The sequence below is a fragment of the Anser brachyrhynchus genome, assembly GCF_964034855.1.
Source record: "Anser brachyrhynchus genome assembly, chromosome: 15".
In the NCBI taxonomy this organism is placed as follows: domain Eukaryota; kingdom Metazoa; phylum Chordata; class Aves; order Anseriformes; family Anatidae; genus Anser; species Anser brachyrhynchus.
In genome coordinates, this window is record NC_137733.1 from 9,492,718 (window position 1) to 9,512,648 (window position 19,931).

Sequence of the window (19,931 nt, forward strand, 5' to 3'; positions counted from 1 at the left end):
CTGGGTTGTATATTAGGGATGGTTTTGCTTCTGATTCCTACATGGAGTATGTAGACGAGAATGTTTGTAAGGCTTCAAATCTGTGGTTTCTGAAAGGCTTTTTTTCATCTTTTAAGCTTAATACTTTAAGTGATGAGATTCCATGTTATTTCACGGATGCATTTGTTGCATAGAAAACTGGATTTAAAGCTAAGCAGCATGGATGTAGATCCTTGCCCTACCTTTGTCACTGCGGTCTTGGATTTACTCCTAGGTCTGTCCCTACTTACCAAGGAGGAGCATTTATTTTGCTTTGTTGTGTAAAAGTCCTTGAGAGATTTCAGTAAAAAATGTCATGTAAGAATGAATACTTTCCTGAGGAAGCTGTTGTTGCTGAAGAAATAGAGGTGACGAGAATATTGTCAGAGAGACCTCCCTTTGTGCTAAAGCAGCACCTATCATAAAATCACTGTGGCATTTGGACTGCTTTGGTGTTAGTGACCTTTTATTGTTCATCTGCTTGGCTGCTCATTTAAATGAAGAAGCCTCTGATTACACTGGGTTTTTATTGGTTCATTTGCTTTAAAAGCTATAAAGGAAAATAAATTTTTCTCATAATAAAATGCTTTCACCAAATGGCAATTTGGAGGAGAACAATGCATCTGGTGTTAACACAGTGTGATCTTTTTGTGTTATTGAAGAATCCTTCATCTACGTTGCAGTGCTTGAACTAAAATTTTCACTTCTGGACAGTTCTGTAAAGTTCAAGCTGCTCCTGGTGATGAGAGTATGTATCAGTGATTCCTCTCTCTACCCTGTGGGGGTGGGTGGAAGGCTACTCTTAAGCTCCAAGTTTCTTAGAAATGTAAATACCTGGCCTCTCGCTGCTCCGTGATAAATGTCCAGATGGAGCGTGTTTTCTTCAAATGCCACTTTTGATCCAAAACATTAAGAGCAGGTGGTTGTTGCTGTGCCAGTGCCGTGTTATGATGGCAGTCTTCCCATGTGCCATGTGATAGATACTGGACTTTTTATAGCAAGTATAGAGATGGAGCAAGAGAAAGCAATTCCTGGGTACCCTTTGGAGGCTTCTCCTTTCAACACAGCTAACTTTTAGGTTTATAATGTGAATCTTATAAAAACTTCAGTCAATTTCACATGTGTTTGAGCACTGAACAACAAGCAGAGTTGGGCAGAGTTCTCCTTTGTGTCTGGGTGTGCTTTAAATTGAAAAGATCTTGCTCTTCCTGAAGGATTTTGTTTCCTCGGCCTACATTTTCTAAAGGTGGTTAAACATTTTGTTCCTCTTATGAGAAGAGGGAAGCAAGAGAATTTACCTGTTGCAGTTTCCAAAAGACATTGCAGGTGGCGGAGGTGCCTGTTTTGGCATGTTTGCAGCTCATTTGCTGCTGGCTCAACAAGAAAAGAAGAATGGGTGCATTGCCACGAGGAACTGTAGCTAGCTAGCACACAGCAACTCCACTTGTTTTTATTACACCCTTGTCCACATGCTGGTGGAATTTAAAGACTATAAACAATTTGATTGGGAACATTGCCTCTGCATGCTCGTAAGATAAATGGTGGAAAACAAAATAAATCGGGATTTTGCTAATGGCCCAAAGCAGGATTACTGAGTATAGTTTTTGGAAAGCATGGCCTGGTCCTCTATAAGCCTCAAGTTCCACATGGAGCACATCTTTTGTTGGGTTACATTTAGAGAGAGAAATGTAGCTGGTGTGAGCAGCACCGTGAACAGTGAAAGATTTAAAAATCAATTAATGACTTTGAAATAGAGATGAACCAACCATGGTGGCAGTCTAAGAGCTGGGATTTAGACATTTTAGCTTGCCTTCACTACAAGGTGAGTTACTGCACCCTGAGCCTGCAGGGACTGCAACTTGTACTCCAGTTGAGTATTCCGGGGGGTGCTTTTGGACTGCTTTTTTAAGGATTGTGTCCAAAACAAGGCACATTTTCTTCTGATCATCCTAGTGTGCTGGAAAAGTGGTGAAATAGGGGCCACATGTCCTCTTGGATGGTCTGTGAGTTCCCAGGTGCAGCTTGGTTGTTGCTGCTTTCTCTGCCCAAGTCATTATTCCCTTTTGTTATACATGAACTCGTTGCATGAGCTGCAGTTTGTGCTAGGGGCTTCATTTATCCCACGTTAGGGTAGTTGTGTAAGGCAACCTGGCCTCCCTGATGCAGCTCCTGCTCTTTCCAGTGAACTAACAGATGTTACAAGGTCCCAAAGGGCTTCCCATCAGAGCTTTTAAGGAAAGGAAAGGCTGCCTGTCAAGGCTTCATTCAGGCATATCTAGATGTGGATCACAAGGACATAACCACCAGCATCACAGTGGTGCTGGAATTAATTTCTGGTTAGATAGCTCTGGTAATCCTAGCAAACAGATGCCATATCAGCATGGAGACTCGGCCTAGACCGATATATTTAGTACCCTGAAGCAGCTTTGCAGCCCATGCTGAGCTCTGTGCTGCCACAGATGGACTGGTACCAACTCTCCGAGCCAGTTGTTTTAAAGCTGTCCATGGGAGCAGCAGCAGACTAGATTTACCTTCAGATGAAGCAACGTATCCAAATACCCAAAGGCTTTTCCAGCAGAAAGCTCACGGTATCCTTATGTCAGAGGTGTCTGGCACAATTCTCTGAAAGACAGGAACGTGTATTTGTAGCACTAGCCAGCATACCATGAAAAACAGAGTTACATGGTCTCTTTTATGAAAGATCCCACTTTTCCCTGATAAGCTCTATGAAATTTAGACTTTGCACTTTGGACGGGCTGGGATACAGGGGATCACATTATGGGATGATGTATTATTTTGTTTCATAGTCATGAGCATTATCCCAAGAGTTATGGAAAAGGCAGTGCCTAGAAGGCTGGCAGTTCTTTCTGGTGTGGGAATTGTTAGTCCCGTGATGTATGTGGTTGCCAAATAGCTGAGTTGTTCTTTATCCTTGCTGCCTGTAAATTCCTCCTGCACTGGAGTGCCACCCGCAATTCAGTCTCCGTGAGGCCAGCAGAGTCGGCAGCGTGCTGGGCTGGAGGGTGGTGCCGTGCTGCACCAACATTGCTGCTCATCGTCACCTGAAGCCTTCTCTGACTCCTGTTAGTTTGCAGACACAGGGGATTTAGTCCATACCTGCACTGCCTCCCTTTCCCTTCGCCTCGCGTTGTGTGACTGGTGACGGGATGCCAAGATCCTGTCTGTGACTTGTACCTGCCCCCAGTTTGATGAGAGTTAGAGTGCGTCTCGTTCTTCCAGCTTTTTCATGTTTCTAGATGCTTTTAGAAGTACATATGTTTCAAATTTGTCAAAATGTCGTCCTTTAAAGAACGGATGGTATGTTTGTATTCGTACTGCCTGGAAAACCTCGCTAGTTGATAGTCAGGCTCCTTGAGCAGAGCTGCTTTTGCAATCTGCCCAATAAAGTAACTGTCCTGCTTCTTATGAGGATACAGCCCACTGCTTCCCAGGAACCCCTCTGAAGATGATTTTCAGCAGAAGATGCACAGGTGTCAATTGGAAAAAAATGTATAGGTAACACCTTATTTTGTTAATTCAGCATATATGGTGAATGTGGCAGGAGGGAGGCTGCCTTGTGAATAACGTGGCAAACATTGGATTAGCAGGCAGTGTGCTGTATCTGCCTTTCCCCCAAAGATGCTAGTCCTACAAGAGAAATACTGTAGTAATATTTAAGCATTGACAACTGCTGCTACTCTTACTATGCTTCCGAGTGGCATTTCTGCTCTTTCTGTCACTACTGGACGAGACTGATTGTGTTTCTCTGGCTGGTAAGGAGTACAGTTCAACACTTCCTTACTAATGGTGGTAGTTTTGGTCTGTAAACCAGTTTTGGAGCTACTGGGATGGAAATTGCCGAAGTAGATAACTGTTAGAGGAAGACCGGTCGTCGTGGTAGTTCCATGTAATTAATTTAGCGTTTAGAGAACTTCTCCTGGGGCCTTGAGCAGCTCTGGGCATTGCACGTGTGTGTATGCATGTGTGGTTTCTGCTGTGTCAGATTTGCTCGGCACGTACTGCCGTGTGGCTCACGTACAGTATCAGCCTTATGCTTCTTGTTTGGAGCATCCTGTGTCCTCTTTTCTTGTTAGACAATTCTTTAATGGCACGGCTTTCTCCTTTTTCATATTTATCTGGGGGACTGATAGCTCCGTGCGTGCCATTTCTTTGATTAATAGCATCTGACCTCTCTTCTGCTGGCAGTGAGAAGTGAAATTAATTTACTTTCGGTTCCTTAGGGAAAGGGCAGAGGCTGTGTGACTGCCTTGGTACGGTGTCAGGAGAGCACGAGTTGCAGCTATCACTCCTCTCTCCCAATCCATGCCTCGTTCTCTCTGTAGCTTTGTATCTGAGCGCTGTATATTCACTACCCCTAACGTACATTTAACTGCAAGGGCCAAAGTGAAGTATTAAATTCATTAATCAAGGTGATGAGCTGACAGATCTACTACCCTGCTGCTGCGGTTTCTGTGTGAGATGGAGCTTTGCTTTTCTCAGTGGTCTTTCTTGAGCCAAAACCAAAGGACAGCTGCAGCAAAGCAGTATAAATACATACTACATCTCAGATGCATCCAATAATCATTTGTCTTTCTAGCCTTTTAAAACATTTCATAGGAATGGACAAAATCTGCAATAGGATTTTTATTACTTCTATTTTCCACTCGCTCCAATTTGGGGTGGGAGTACCCTGTAAGTTCAGTGCAGAATTGTCTGTGCCTGAGAGCTCCCCTGCAGAGGCTCAAAGGCATGGCTCTCCTCCAGGGTAGAGCACAAGTCCTCCTCAAGGTCCTTCCTCAGCAATTTTAAGGAAAGTAAATGCAAATATGGTATAAGTACGTTGGTATCATCGAAGCTTCAGTGGAAGAAAGCAGGAGGAAAATGTCTTATTAAAAAAAAAAAAAAAGAAAAAATAGAAGGAATTGTTGAAAAATTTGAAATTGTATACATCTAGTCTTAGACTGATGATCATGGTCTCTCTAAAAAATAAAGAACAAAAATTGAGGGAGAAAGTGTGAAGTCATGCCGATCAAAGTCGGTTGGTGGGAGAGTGATTTCTATGCAATTGTGTGAAGTCCTGAATTGAAAATGTCAGAGCTACGTACTATGCTGTGCTGAAGTGGTGTGAGATATAGGAGTCTTGTCTAATTTTGCAGAAACTTAGGTTGGTTTGTGATTATCGGTTCTTGTTGTATTTTGAATGAAATGTACAAACTGTCTGTGTTTCTGTGCCTGTAATTATTGCTGTGTATTACAGAACGGGTGTCTGCCCCTTGCACTTGTAAGTGAACTTGGAGAAATTTTGCTGGGGTGACTGTATAATAATACAGGAATTCTTTTTTTTATTATAGACCCTGAAGCGACAGAGCCAGTTGGCACTTTATTTATTTAACACTATTTTAGCTCATGGGGATCTAAGAAACAACAAACTAAACCAGCTTTCAGTAAATCTCTGGAATCTTGCTCAGAAACATGGCTTTGCTGACACCAAGACTATGGTAAGGAATACTGCAGAGATTCTTTTCCAACTCCTTATTTGGGAAAAGGTTGCACTACTTTCTTGATCTGAATAAAATATAATATAAATCCTGATATAAATCTGAATGAACTCTTTACAACTCGCTGTCCTTTTTTTTTTTTTTTAATATGTGTAAATTAGGTTAAAAAACAATGTGTTTTTTCATGCTTCTTAATGAATAAGCAACTTATCTTATTTGGAATAGTCTACTATCTTTCTTGCATTTTTTAAACTATTTCACGTGTTAAAGGACCTGGAATTGTTGGGTGCTGCACTTTTCTTTACAGTAAAGAAAACATAAATTTCAAAAGAAACAGAGCATTTTTATTTAGTGGAGGAACTGCATGGTATAAACCTGAAAAGTAGGCATTTTAGAGCCTTTCTTAAGGAAGATATACACGATAATGAGCTCTGGAGTCAGAAATGCCAGCAGTTGCATATCCAGTGAAATTTAGGGAAAATCACAGGAGAGTCTATTAAAATGTCTTCATGTAGCATACATGATAGGTTCTGAAATAAGAAAAGACACAAAAAATCTCAAAATGCCTTTCTTTTCATACCCAGGTAAAAACTCTAGAATACATCAGGAGACGAAGCAAACAACCTGAGATGAGTCACTTTGCAGACTTGGCTCTTCGGCTTCCTCTGCAGTCCAGAACCTGATGAGTGCCTCTTTTCCAAGGAGTCATATGTAAAGTGAGCATGTAGCCAAGGCTATAAATCACTGATTCTTCTGGTTTTGACTGGAGCTCGGTGTATTTTAATTCTACTCAGTGTGACAGATTTACTTCGACACAGGTAAAACTGTTCTGAGTGCAATAATTTAGTCTGAATTTGTTTCCAGATCTGCCATTATATACTCATTTTAAATCCGATTTAGATTCAGTAAAGGGTACTTTGAACCTCTGTGGTTGCAAAAGCCTTTCCAAATCTAATCTGTTGTCATTTTAGTGACAAAGGAAGAAGATAATCTGCACGGATCAATTCACAGCCTCCAAACTTCATCCTGCTTGCAGAATAGTCTTTCTCCTGTGTAGAAAGCAGTATTTCAATATAGTAATCCTACTAAGTCATCTTTCTGCTTTGGGATGCTGCCAGCATTTGTTTGGTCAGTTCCAGTAAAAGAGAAAAATGGCTGAGATGTTACTGTTCTAATTTCTACCATACATTCTCACAGACATGTTTATGCTTTCATTTTAGTTCAGTGGTGTTTTGTAAAATGGAGGGAATCTTTAAATACTGTTTGCAAAGGAAAATGGAAATGTATGCAAAGTACTCCATGATCTCCAGTACACTGTATCACGGAATAAAACAATTTTCAGCTCACCTATTTGTTCTGGGGGATTTTCTTTGTGTATACAAATTTATCACCTTACCATTCTGTAATTTAGCTGTATGTACTGCTTTTATTCCTAATAAATTTCACTCTCACCACTTCTGTCCCATGGTAAGGAATCATGTTGAGATCTTGCATCTATTGCTACTTCTGCTAAGTGGTAAGTATTTTAATGAGCTAAGTCATATATATTGAGATATATATTTGCACAAAAATGTTTTATTTTGTTAAGGTTAAACATATAATCAATTCTGCTAGAACCATATATTCAAGGAGTTAGCAGGCTGTTAATAAATACCACCCAAATTACTATCTTGTTCTTGTTGTATGGTTTTCATCTATTCAGTGGCTACTGAAGCAAGGTACATATGAAATATGCATTTTGTGTTCAGGTTGTAAGGAATTGAACTAGGACCCTTTGGTAACGTAGTCTTGTACAAACTATATATATGTGTATCTATATATATATGCAGAGTAAAATTGCAGAAACACAAGATAATTATGAAGTAGTATCAACTCGATAGAGAACCTTTCCAACTTGTAGTGTCCATCTTAATTATACTGGCTTTCCTTAGATAATTCTGTATAGTGCACACACGTAATGATATGGCAGTACTGCATGTATTATCATGCCTCAGTTTAATTAAGCTTTCCTTCTTGCTGCAGCTGCACAAAACAACCTTCAACAGCACGTGGCCGATTCTTCCTGTTGAACTTAACCCACAAACTGGGTAAGTGGTATTAAACTGTGAGCTGTCTAAACAGCCAGGTGGGTCACACTGAGAAGTGGTTGTATGGCAGAAATTGCCCTCCGGGGCAAATGTCCTGCTACAAACCCAGTATGGAGATTCTGTAGAATGGGAACTCTTACGGCAGGCTTATAAATGGCCCAGCTGTTCCTTTTCACCATACAGACACCAATTTTTGCCTGTTGTCTTTTGAGCACAGTATAACTTCATTTATTGATGTAAGACTGCCATGAGAAATGCTTTCAAATGTTTTACTGATGTTTTTATTGGTGCAAAAATAGCTCAGTGACATCCAGAAGGCTCTAGTTATCAGGAGAAAACTCAAAACATCTAGCTTAGAAGCTAACACCGCCACTCTAATCAACTGCTTTTGGCTTACTTCCATGTGAGAGCAAAATTAATTCTAGTTAAAGCACTCCACTCACTATAGACCTGATCTTCTATATATATTAAATATGCAGGCTAAAGCAAGTTTGACTGCTTGAACAGGTTATTTTTCCCCAGATGTCTGTCTTGTTTTTCAAACTATGACATTTTCACGTGCACAATGTTATCAAGAGCAAGGTGCCAGAAAGTTGAGCAATGCATTTATACATGATATGTTCCCAAAGGGGAGAAAGAAGTCCTCATCCAAAGGCAAGTCCGGGACTATCACCACCTTCAGCATCTTCATTGGTGGCAATGCAAGAAGGCCAGTCACTACATCTCCAAGACTGGCACTGCAACAGAAATCTGTACGTGCTCACCTGTCCCACTCTTCTCAAAGGAAGTCATTCGTTGAAATTTTCCTGCCTGTTCCTTTATAACTATTTCTTTGCTAGGCAAGCAGTTGAGGGCCAGAATTAAGCATTTGTCTTAAATCAGTAAACAGAGCCTCCACTACTTGAGGCAAAGCAACAGCTGAAGCCTAGAAAGGCTGGCTGATGCCAGTCACACAGCTTTGAGAAGCACTGGTGCAAATCAGGCTCACGCTGTCATAGTGGTGGTTTTAAGTAACACTTTAAAGGTGATGGTTTCCTTGAAGCCAAGCCTGTAGGAAGTGGTTCAGCATCTCCTTCTCAGGTATGGGAGAGAATTCATGGCAACTGCTTATGCTGGAGCCTCTGTGTGAGTTTTAATTTCCCCTTAGGAGTTGCCCAAAATGCACTGGAACAAGTGCTGTTTTGCAAGTGTATTTTCTCCCAGGAGTCAGCTGCTTTCGGGTAGAGCAGTCCAATTGAAAAGGCTATTGTGGAAAGTAAGGTTGCTTTAGAACAAGAAAATTAGCAGATTAGTAGGCGTAATCTTATGAAAAAGAATAGGTAACTGCAGAAAAACAGTGAGCTGGCTAACTAGAGAGAATGACCTGAGCTAGGGCATAGGGGGGTTCCCCTGCAAGGAGGCCACTATTACTACAGCAGGAATAGACACGAGATGGTCACCTGGTCCTGCTCAACAACGAGAACTACACCAAAACTTAGGGAACACTAGCTCCTGTAACAGATGGCACGCAGTGACAAAATATGTGACAGTTTTCCACTATCTCTGTAACTTCCCACAAGACACTGAGACTGCTTTGGACCCTAAAGTTCTGAACACAACATACACAAATGCACTCTCATACATACTTTGTACTCTTAAAAGTCAGAGCACGGGTTGTCTGGAAGTCTGAAGATTAGAAATTTCATTCAAACTGATTTATACTGAACCCAGTAAGCATATTATTAAAATTACCTTGCTTTCCATAATTTAGAAAGCCTAGATCCATATATTTGGTGCTGCTATCCACAACGCATTTAGCTCTATTTACAAGTAACAGCTGCTTCTTGAAAAATCAAACTGCACAGTTAAAATAAACAGGATGTTCAACAGTATTTGTTGTTATATTGAAGATACTAATATTTAAGAACCCACTTTCAGAGTTGTTTCTCCTGATCAAATCTGTAGGCATACCAGTAGTGTTTCTTCAAAGTAAGAAACCATCGCTTTGAACCACTCATTGAGTGTAAGAATGTGAAGATTTTACAGAATGCTAAAATCCTTCTGAATCACAAAGATGTAGCTAAAAATAAGCCCATGAAATCAGCTTTTTTTTTTTAAAAAAAAAGTTTCAGCTTTTTGTAGGCATTGTCCACATATCTTCAGTCTTTGAGGGAGGCTGGGTCTTGACTGCAGAAAATATTGTAAAGGTTTCAAAAACTTACTGTTGAGCTCAAGTGAGGACCCAGCTCCACATAATCTGGAGCATTCAGCTGAAAACTTGTACTAAAAAGGCCTCATGTCAAATTTGTTGAACATTTCAAATTTTATTTCAAGTTAAAAAAAAATGTGAAAAGTGAAAAGAAATTTACCCATTGAATTTTCATTCCTTTTATTACTTCAGAGTTCTAATCTTCAAATTTTATAGATCTAGATGTATATTTGTCTATGTACACTTTTTTGTTGGCAGCAGGTTGAAATCCAAGACCGATTCTTCTATGTTGTTTCAAGTCCATTGCTTTATCAAATTCCATCTTCAGAGCCTGCTGTAATTTTTCCTCCCCTTCCTTGTTCAGAGCCATGTTCGGTTTGTTTGTAGTTGCTGAGAGATCCTGGGTAGGTGCAGAGCCCTTTTTAAAACCACCCATCAGTCGAAGAAATTTCATTCCTCGCTCAGAACTTTGAAAAGCAGCTGTACTCCACTGGCCAATCTTTGTATCCTGTGAAACAAAACAAGACAAACACTAAAATACCACCTTGAGTAAGGAAGACAATTTCCAGCTGTGCACCGTGAGAACACAACCAGCCACCGGAACCCGACAGGGCTAACAATGCTAGGAAGCAGCCATTCACGTCTTGGAGGGTGTAATTAAAGAATGACATAACCCTGCATGGGTGCATCTTCATTAGTGTATCAGCTCATTTAACCTAGAGACAGAGTTTGATGCACTTTAAGAATCTCTCTTCCCTGTGTCTTTAGAAAACCTGACTTTTCTGCTCTCTGGATAATATTCCCCTAGCTCAGAGTGCCAGACCTTGCCCCGTCATTTCTCTTACTTTAGGACAGTTGTAAGTTTTACCTTTTTCTCACTTTCACGGTTACCTTTTCATTTTCCTGCGTAGGTAGCTGTTGCTTCCAGACTATTTTGTTGTATTAGTTTAAGAGATGGTATTCCATCTGGCTCATATGCATTAAGGAACAATTGCATTCTCATCCCCCTAGTTAGCAATTATACTGCAAGGGTGCAAAAACTGAAGGCATACCCTTAACCGAGAGGACTAAATGTAATACTCTTAAAACCTCACCTCCATTGCAGTTTGCCCTTTCCGTAACTGCCTCTCACCGTATTCTTTACCTAATTCACTCCAGGATTTTTGTCTTGCCTGCAGATATTGGCTCCTTTCTGAGACTATAGGTAACATCCAAGTAAAATCAGAATTCAACCACTTGTGCGTTTGTGTATAACCCAAGATACAGGGTACAATTTAGAAAGCTTATGAACTTTTGGCTTACCTAAGACCATGCTTCATTACCAAAGGATCTTATTTGACTTCTGAGCTATAGCTAGGAGCTATGCAGTCATTTGTAACTACTTTTGGCAAGAACTGCTACTCCCTTTTTTCTTTAAAATTGGGGGTGATATTAAATGGAAGAATGCTTTATCATCAATTAAGCAGACTGATCTGGCTACATCAAAGGAAAAAATGAATCTAGTGCTGTGTTTATGTGAGCCTGAAATCCTTCCAACTGAACAGTTGTAGTTTGCATGAAACAGTCATTCTCTAGACAGCCAACACAACACACAGCATGCTACACAATATTGCAGGCAAGCTGTAGCAGGTTTTATAAGTTATAAAAATATAGGGCTGGAGTATCCTTCAATATCACAGGCCAGAATACTTCTCATAAAAGAAAGTTATCCATAATACTTTTGATAAAAGAAAAAAAAACTTGCTCTATAAGCCCAGGTCTGTGACGTAGAAGCACACATGATAGTCCTGCCTTTGGAATGGGAGACAGATATCTGCACAGATGCAGAAATAATTATGCTTGTCAAGCCCTGTAATTTTTTTTTTTAAGTGAACTGAGGGCAAACACTACACATAACTTTTGCTGCAGCATTTCAGGCTTACTCCTTGTGAAGCTCATGATTTAGTTTTCATAGCTTGTATTCTTCTACGTACTAATAAACAATGATAGATTAGCTAAAAGAAATGGGATCCCCTGCCAAAGAAGTAATTCTTCCTCAGTGATTTCATAGACTATTAGGTAGTTGCAGTTCCACAGCTCACGGCAGTCTGCCTTCTACTGCGTAAGAATGTACGTGAGTTATTTCTGGGATTTTGTTGAGGTCTTACTTTCTAGGCAAACTGGCACTCCTGAAACACAGTTTTGCAGACAACTAAGAATCCTTAATTATTAGCAAAGCTTTCTCTCCTCCTGAATCTTATTACTTCTGTTGAACACTGTTGGAACAGCTACATTATTGTATGGTAACCCTGCCAGGAGGCAAGCTGTGTAAGATGCAAAAACAAAGAATAAAGAATCATCTTTCAAAGAGGTGGAAGAAAGATGTAGAAGTTAGGAGAGTACTGCCTGTAGATATCACAGACGCATTGTCAGTTATCATCTCTTCCACCTTTTCATGTACATCCTCATTTCTGAATGTCTGCAAATTCTCCCAGATAGCAATTCAGATAAAATTCAGTGACAGCTATGTCCATGGCCTAGAATCATTTATATTTCACAGTAAGCAGAAAACATTTTTGTAGCAATTCACCGTGGCTAGTTCTCCAGAGGAATCAGAGAAAATGCTGCTTTTGAGGACTGATGATGGGAATCAGACCTCTAACAATTCCAACTCACACTGGAGTTTCACTGGTCAGCTCCCAGATTGCCTTAGTATTCGTTCCATAGCATGACCTTACATTCAAGCATGTAATTCGTTCTATAGCATGACCTGAAATTTACAATCAAACTGTTGTGCCAAGCCACGTGCATGAGCTGCATACAGAAAACTGCAATTTTCAGTGGTTTTTTTTTCAGGAACTTGCTCTGGGACACTGTTTCCAACAGATCAAGGTCTAAAGTCATACATACCGTTTGCATTTTGGAACCATAAACTTTAGTTTTTCCAGATTCTCTATCAATTTCTTCTTGTAGAGCCTGCCGCCTCGCCTAGCATGCAGAAAAATCAACGAAAGTCACTGCCTTCAGTGTGTTTAATGACAATTTAATTCAAAGTAAAAAGAGGAGGGAAGAATAAGATGGTTACTTATCTTCGGTATTTTGCAAGGATAATTAAAAAGTTGCATGTGATCCCCTTTCACACGCAGCTTAAGAACTATGCTTTTTCTTGTGCTGTTTTAAATGGATGTTTTGTAGTATCAGGTATGTTTAATCTTCTAACTGCAGGTAACAGCTACACTGAAACTGCTAACAGTGATGAGAGGCAGAGAAACCTGTATTTAACCAAATAAGCTACTTAGAAGCTTCTGACATTGACTGGAGCTGTACATTTTGGATTTAACCCATAAGAGGTAAAGCACATTTTAAGTAGAGCTCTACTTAGGAACATACTGGCATAGACTAGCAACAAAGCAGTCTTTTTCTTACAAATTCTAGGTACACCTTAAATACTTATTCACTTTAAATCACACATAATTAATACAAAGCATACCTTGTCTATATTAACTTCATCACAGTTTCCTTTTTTTTCCTGCACAATAGTTACATCATCCATATGTTCCTGTAAAATGGGAAAAAAACCTTGTATAAATATTATTATCCATTCTTGTTAATTAGAATTTATACAAGAATAAACAGTAAAAACACTAAGCAATGCAGTATTACTTGGGGGCCAGAAGAAATAGACCTAAGCTGGAAATGCCAACTAAACCCGTGCATTTCTTTAGAGGGATTTTCTCCCAGAGAAAACTTTCACAACAGAAATTTAGGGAGGTTGTTTGTTTTTTGTTTTAAGCAAAAAGGATAAGGGACATTTTAAATTCACACATAAAACTGGACCTGCCAACATTACTGGCACGCACAGTAACGTTTACAGACAGGGTCATTTCAAATTAAAGACTTGTGTAGGAGCTGAAATTGAAATAAGGGGCAGAAAGAGTGGGAAAAAAAATAAACCAGTGATATTTGTCAAACAGTAAGATAATGGCCCCTCTAAATGCACATGACAAGCTTGGATCATGTTGCTCCCACTAGCCACTACTCAAAATAAACAAACAAAATCACTCAAGAGACCGCTGGTTTATGCTTGTCTTGTACAAATGCAGAATAGGTGATGGTCCCTAAGGAGCTTCCAGTCTGGAGAGTATAGGGAGAGGCATGACACGTACATAAACTTTCCCTGACAATGGCAGCAAACAGCACATTAGTTCCACATTTGAGAGTAAGGAACAGGAACCTGATGGTAAAGACAGAGCAGCTACAGCAGGAATGGATGGGCAGGATGGCAGGAGGTAAATCCACAAGCAGTTACTGGTAACTTCCACACAGTGCAGCCCTACAGCAACCTGTGCTCCTACTGACTGGAGTTTTTAGATCACTGCCCTTGGTCTTTCTTTTCCAAATTCGTAGTAAGGATAAGATTGTTGGACACCCAGTGTAATAGGTAAGTTTTAAGCCCAGGATAGTGGTAAATTAGAGCCATAAGCTTTAGACCAGCCTGGAAAAAGCAGCCAAAGGGAAGATCTATTGATACAGCTAACACAATAATCCAAGCATGAAATAGCCAGGGAACATTTAAGACAAGGAAAAGATTTGTAACACACTTCTGTCAGCAGAAGCTGCTGTTACTTTTTTGAGGGTTTACAGTTTTATTTAAGGCCGTGAATGATTTACCTCATTTTCCAAGCTACCTTTTACACACCGATTTCACACACACTCACAAGTATATCCATTTACAGAAATGAGAATACTGTCTGCAATGAGGAGAGCTCACTCTCTTAACTAAAAAAAAAACAACAAGAAAAAACCTTCTAGATGGCCTGGTACTGTCTTTTCAGATCTCTTAAAACAAGCAGGAGAACTGTCATGACAAGATTCTGCAAACAGCTGCACTGGATTTTTTTTTTTTTAGCTGGAAGGGTAAGAGGCAGACAAGCAAGAAGGATTGGTTTGCCCCCTTCCTTGCTAATTCACAGCATGTTTTTGACCAGCTGAAGGTCACCGAATGGGAAAAATAAATCCCTGTCTGGGAGTGAGCTGATCTCTTCTTCCTCAAACTTCCTGGAAGGGGAACATATTCAAACATGGAAGGGTTATGCTATCTGCAGACAAAAAAAAATAAAATAAAAAAATCAAAGAAGTAAACTGGGCCCTTTAACATTGGATATACATTTGTTGTACTTGTCATTTGACTCTTCTTGGACTCCCTAACAGTATGAAGTCTCTCAAACACAAGGCATGCCAGACACTGTGGTAGCACCTCTGCTGTGAAGCAAGGAGTGCTTTCTTACAAGGGAGAAGATCCTGTGCAAGCACAGTGGTAATGTCCTTGCCAGAATGACCACCCAAGCACAACGCCTGCCAACCACAAGGACCAGTGTTTGCTCATTCTCACAGTTATTTCCGTCTAATGTCTACAGAAAAACTGAGAAGTTCAAGACCCCAGGCTGTTCCCACAGACATCAGTGGCAGTATTCATTCAAGTGAAAGAGGACTGAGCCTTGGATGCCCATGGCTGGCATATGTTCTCCTCCCACACGCTCCAGACTGGTAGCCCAGTGTGCTTGTACCAGCTGCCCGTGCTGTTCTACAAGCAGCGCAGTTATATCTGCAAACTGAGGGAGTGCTAGCAGTGACAAATAATTATTGGCAAAACATTTTCAGAAGCTGTCAGCTCTGTTTTCATATTTTAACAAAGGGACCGAACGCCACCTGCTCCATACTATCAAGGTTTAGCACACAGCAGCCTGAGAAGTGACGACAGCACGTGACAAGTTCACTGTCGGTGCAATCAATTCACATTCACTTTTCTCAAGAATTTCCAAGTTAGCATACAGCAATCTTAGAGTTAATGCTGTGTATGTTATGTATTAACTGACATGTTTTGTATTAACTGTCTTTTTTCTCTCTCTGGATTATCTCAGCCTCCTTACTTTGAGTTGCCTGTAATGGTATCCAATGGGGAAAACATGAATCTTTGACACGAAGCGGGTAGCATTCCACACTATCTTCATAAACTTGCTACTCTGCTTGCTGCAGAAGCCCAACAGAGGATTTTTCAAGTCATGCAGCAGTGTGTGTGATGCAGTGTAGCCTAGAAAATGGTTCAGGACTGTGGCACAATTAAATGCAAGACTGACATGATCAGCCATTTATTGCAGTGGTGTCTTTTGGCCTGGCAGGAACTAGATTTCTCTAGAACAAAGTAAGTTACCCAGAGTTTGAAATCTTGAGAATTTCTCTGAAGTAGCTTTTATAACGTACCGAGCTGAATATGGGGAAGAGGAACAAAGTGTGCACCACCCTACCCCCTTTCTGCTCAGTAGTTTGCAGCGCATTTGTTACATTTTCCATAATTGGATAGCACCATCAGGAAGGTTACTTATCATTGTAAGGCTTATCTCGCCTCCACACACATGAGCAGCTGCAAGAACCCAAGTAATGTCCAACCATCTCAAAAAGACAATGTAAATTTAATTAAAAGATATATCCCAGCAATAAAACCACCCTGTCTTTTGAAAGGTCAAAAGGAGAAACCTAAGTTAAAAAAAAAAAGCATCTGCTAGTCTAGACATCTTGATAGTCTAAATTTCAGAAAACTATGAATAAACCCCCATATTTCAAATCTTTCATCTTTTAAATACATCAAACAGATCTGTTCTCCCCATTATTTCATCAGTTCCTCTCCGTGCTTACTTCACCTTAGAAATAGCAGTACTCAAAGATTCTTGGATGAGATTTCCTTTAACAGCCTGGATACGGTTCCATTTACCTTGAGTTAAATTTACACAGCTCTTAAAAACTATTTATTTCTTGTTTTGCATAGTTGTTTTTTTTCCCCTCCAAATTAAGAATTTGTGTTCTAGTTTTTGTTTAGTGTGTTCCCTAGTACTTTTCTATCACAATTTATACATTAATGCTCTTGGTCTACTCTATATTTAGGATTTTCTCTTAAGTTTCATCAAAGTTAGATGACATGTTTTGGCTAAAATTCCCCCCTTGGTTTCTAACACTACGCAGTTCCAGTAGCAACAGCAGCAAAGTCTCAAGGAAAAGAGCCTGTCTGAGTTAGAGGTACTCATGCCACCCCTGTTACGTACCTGCTCTGGTTAAATGACATAGTATTAAAATCCTGTTTTATATGATTGTTACCTCTTTTTAAAGAGAAAATGAAAGAGACAAGATCATTTACAACTGTATATACCAGCATTCTTTCTGTTCCACTACTTGCTGTTAAGCGAGTTATGCATTTTGTATTTTCACAATCGAAGCACTAAATTACTACAGCACTGGCATAACAAATAACTTTCCTGTGTTTCACAAATATTATGGGCTATAATCAACAGATGATCTGATGCTGTGTGCTGTTTCTAAAAACCCAGAGGAGGCCCCCATTGACCTTAGTGTAACCGACGGGTCTGAACAGGCAGAACAGCCTGCAAAATAGGGAACTGATGATGTAAGATGCTTTCAATTCCTTAGCAGGAGGGTGCACAGATACCTTCTTTAGAACTTACCAATGCCTCATTTCCCATGTCTTCTCGTTTGATTTTTTTCTGTTTTATATTTGCTTTTGAACCTGATTCTTCTGCAGAGTCCTGGGGTACTTTTTTTCTTTTTTTCCTTTTTTTGTCACAGAGCATGTGATTGGAATTGCATAATACCGTATCTACAATGTCCCCTGTGACACATTCAGCTAGCTTCATTTCACTCTCTTTGTTCTTTTTGTTGCTTTCTAATAGCATTATTTTTTGGCTGTTAAATGTGTTGTCATTGCTTAAAGAAACTTCCGAGTAAGTTGTTTCCTTGTCCTTTTGAATCTTCTTCTTTTTCTTCTTCTTGGTTACTTCACTATTATCCTTGTTATTCTTCCAGCATTTTTTTCCAGACAGCTCTTTCTGCTCAGACTCAACTTCTTGCTTATCTTCACACATTAAGGAGAAAATGTCTTTGCTTTTCTTGTTTTTCTTCTTCTTCTTGGTCTGTCTGATACTTTCAGAGTTCTCAGTAGTGTCTTCTTCCTCTTTATCTGTGAATGTAATTTCCTTTTTTTGTCTTTTTCTGAAGTCACTTAATGCAATGGGTCTATCATGAACTCCACAGATGTCTTGATTACCTGCTGGAGGTAAAAAGGAGTCAGACCTATTTTTCTTTTTCTTCCTCTTCTTTCTTCTCATACAACCTTCCTCATCACTCTGAGTAATATCTGTTCCATGACTTTTATCAATAACAGCTTTTTCTTCTGAAATGTGTGTGTTTGTTTTTTTACAGTCTTTTTTATAATGTTTATATTCATTGTCCTGGATGTCCTCTAATGCTAAAGAAAAAACATCTTTCTTCTTTTTTTTCTTAGTTACTTCACTATCCAATTTCAAATTCAAAGTGACATTCTTTCCGCTTTTTTTGAAAAAAAGTTCATTTCCCTGAGTACCATCTGTATAATGATTTGAAAGCTCCACATCACTACTATGATTACTCTCCAGTGAGGAGGAGGCACGACGTCGATCTTTTCTCTTCTTTTTGAAAACTTTAATTTGTTCCTCTGATTCCTCTTGTTGTTCTAAATCCAGATGGCTTTCTACATTCACAAAGCTTTCTGAACATGTTTCTTTTGGTAATTCAGAGCCAACTTTCTTTTTTCTGTTTTTCTTCTTCAGACTTAATTGGTCTAAACATTCATCTTCTTTTAAACTTTCCTTTTTCCTGGCCTTTGTTTTTGTCTCAAACCAGTCATCATCTCCTGCTTTAATGACACTCTGAACACCTTTCTCAATGTTAATGATAGTCTGGCTCCCACTACGTTTCACTCTTTTCTTTTTCTGTGCAGGTTCCTCATGAATTTGTTTCTTCTTTCTCTTTACTGTCATTCTGAAAAATGAAATAAAGATGTGAGTGCACAGGTTCAACATGACGATGCAAATCCTAGCCTATTTGGTATTCCTTTATTCTGAAAGCATTCAGTACCTCTGATTGCAAACCTGGAAAAAAGTGTCAAGGACAATCTGCTTTCTGCAATGGAAAGAACCAGAACTGTCAGCAGCACTGAAACTATAGTTACTGGAGCGGTGAAGGGGTGACTTTTTGTCTTAGCGATGCCCTAGTTAGTTTTGTTAACTTTCTATTTGTCTTTTTGACAGCTGCTGAGCATGACATTTTCACAGAAATATCTACGCTCCAGAAATCCTTCCTAACAAGATACATACGTACAAATAAAATCAATCAGTAAGTATAGTGAAGGCGGATTTCCATACAGGTATGCTCTTTCATTTATGTGTGTTGAACTTCTCGTCACTTCATCTCCCACTTATTTCCACAGGATTCTTTCAAGGCACTTCAGCCATCACCTTGAATTTGCTCCTGCCTGCAGCTCCATGGCCTTCCTGTTTCCTTTCTTGGGACACTTACACCTACAAACAGGTTAGAGCAGAGAAGCCTTTGGGACCCACGTGCAACACTCTCTCCCTCTGCTGAAAACCCTATTTATGCCTGCTTTGGCTCCCATCTTTTAACCAATAATTAATCCACAGAAGAATTTCTTTAGGTGCTCCTTGTCGAGCTCTTTTTAAGGACCCGGTCCTGAGGGGAGCACCGCACCCGTGTGCCCCGGGGCCCTCCCACACCCCCAGCAGCCCCGTGAAGGGGCCGGGGCACATCCCCGCTGCCGAACCCCATTTTAATTGACCCCCCCCCCCCCCCCCGCACCGTGTGCTTCCCAGCACGGGGGGCGGCTAAACCGCCTCCAGCTCCCGGTTTTAGGCGGCTCCATCCCGCCTCCGCTCGCCTCCGCTCGCCTCCGAGCCCCTCACACGCCCCGCAGGCACAGCGGAGCCCTCAGGGCGGGGGGGCTGGCACCCGGCAGCGGAGGCCGCCGCTTACCTGCCGCGGCCCATGTGCAGCGCCCGCCGCCCCGGAAGGGGAACGGGGCCCGGGGCCGGGGCCGCCTCCAGCCCCGGGTAATGGCGGCGCGGTTGCCGTGGCGACACGGCGCGGCATGGCGGCGGGCGGGCGGCCGCTGGGCCTGTGGCAGCAGCTGTGCGCAGGTGGGCGCCGCGGCCGCCCCTTGCAGCCGGGCCTGCCCGCTGTATTATGGTGTCCTGCCGGGCGGCCGCACCGGCACGGCTCGGCTCCGCAGCCCCGCGGCCGCTCCGTGGCGGCAGGGGCAGG

General features: G+C 40.9%; 3 protein-coding genes across 13 annotated transcripts in view; 2 read left to right on the forward strand and 1 right to left on the reverse strand.

The window, feature by feature from the left end:
• VPS35L (VPS35 endosomal protein sorting factor like) overlaps positions 1–6,862 on the forward strand; it is a 57,527-nt gene extending 50,665 nt beyond the window's left edge. For both annotated transcript variants that reach the window (XM_080556442.1, XM_080556443.1), the window contains exons 30-31: positions 5,370–5,516; positions 6,101–6,862. In XM_080556442.1, the coding sequence (XP_080412568.1) occupies positions 5,370–5,516; positions 6,101–6,199 (246 nt within the window). In that variant the 3' untranslated portion in view covers positions 6,200–6,862. The remainder of the gene's footprint in view (positions 1–5,369; positions 5,517–6,100) is intronic.
• Positions 6,863–9,886: 3,024 nt separating this feature from the next.
• KNOP1 (lysine rich nucleolar protein 1) lies at positions 9,887–19,777 on the reverse strand. Of its 7 annotated transcripts, none has more exons than XM_080556469.1 (6): positions 19,644–19,715; positions 19,112–19,174; positions 17,285–18,635; positions 13,261–13,329; positions 12,681–12,758; positions 9,887–10,299 (listed from the first exon to the last, which is right to left on the reverse strand). In XM_080556469.1, exons 1-6 carry the CDS (start codon positions 19,655–19,657, stop codon positions 9,988–9,990), a joined length of 1,887 nt encoding a protein of 628 aa, XP_080412595.1. In that variant the 5' UTR covers positions 19,658–19,715; the 3' UTR covers positions 9,887–9,987. The 7 variants fall into 7 exon arrangements, with proteins under 7 accessions (XP_080412595.1, XP_080412596.1, XP_080412598.1 ...); XM_080556470.1 differs by lacking the exon at positions 19,644–19,715 and adding an exon at positions 19,470–19,576; XM_080556472.1 differs by lacking the exon at positions 19,644–19,715 and adding an exon at positions 19,470–19,489 and having other exon boundaries at positions 18,975–19,174.
• Positions 12,765–19,931, forward strand: part of IQCK (IQ motif containing K) — a 61,460-nt gene continuing 54,293 nt past the window's right edge. For 2 of the 4 annotated variants that reach the window (XM_080556518.1, XM_080556516.1), the window contains exon 1: positions 19,682–19,807. In XM_080556518.1, coding sequence (XP_080412644.1) covers positions 19,759–19,807 — 49 coding nt within the window. In that variant the 5' untranslated portion in view covers positions 19,682–19,758. Of the gene's footprint in view, positions 13,121–18,904; positions 18,990–19,083; positions 19,185–19,681; positions 19,808–19,931 lie in introns of those variants that run through there. The other 2 variants (XM_080556517.1, XM_080556519.1) reach the window with 2 other exon arrangements.

What these genes read in the sequence shown, in the direction of transcription:
- KNOP1 (XM_080556469.1), bottom strand. An exon ending in ACATGGGAAATGAGGCATTG is followed by an intron (nt 13,330 to 17,284) that starts GTAAGTTCTAAA and finishes CCCATTTTACAG; the next exon opens with GAACATATGGATGATGTAAC. An exon ending in ATGAAGTTAATATAGACAAG is followed by an intron (nt 12,759 to 13,260) that starts GTATGCTTTGTA and finishes TCTGCATGCTAG; the next exon opens with GCGAGGCGGCAGGCTCTACA.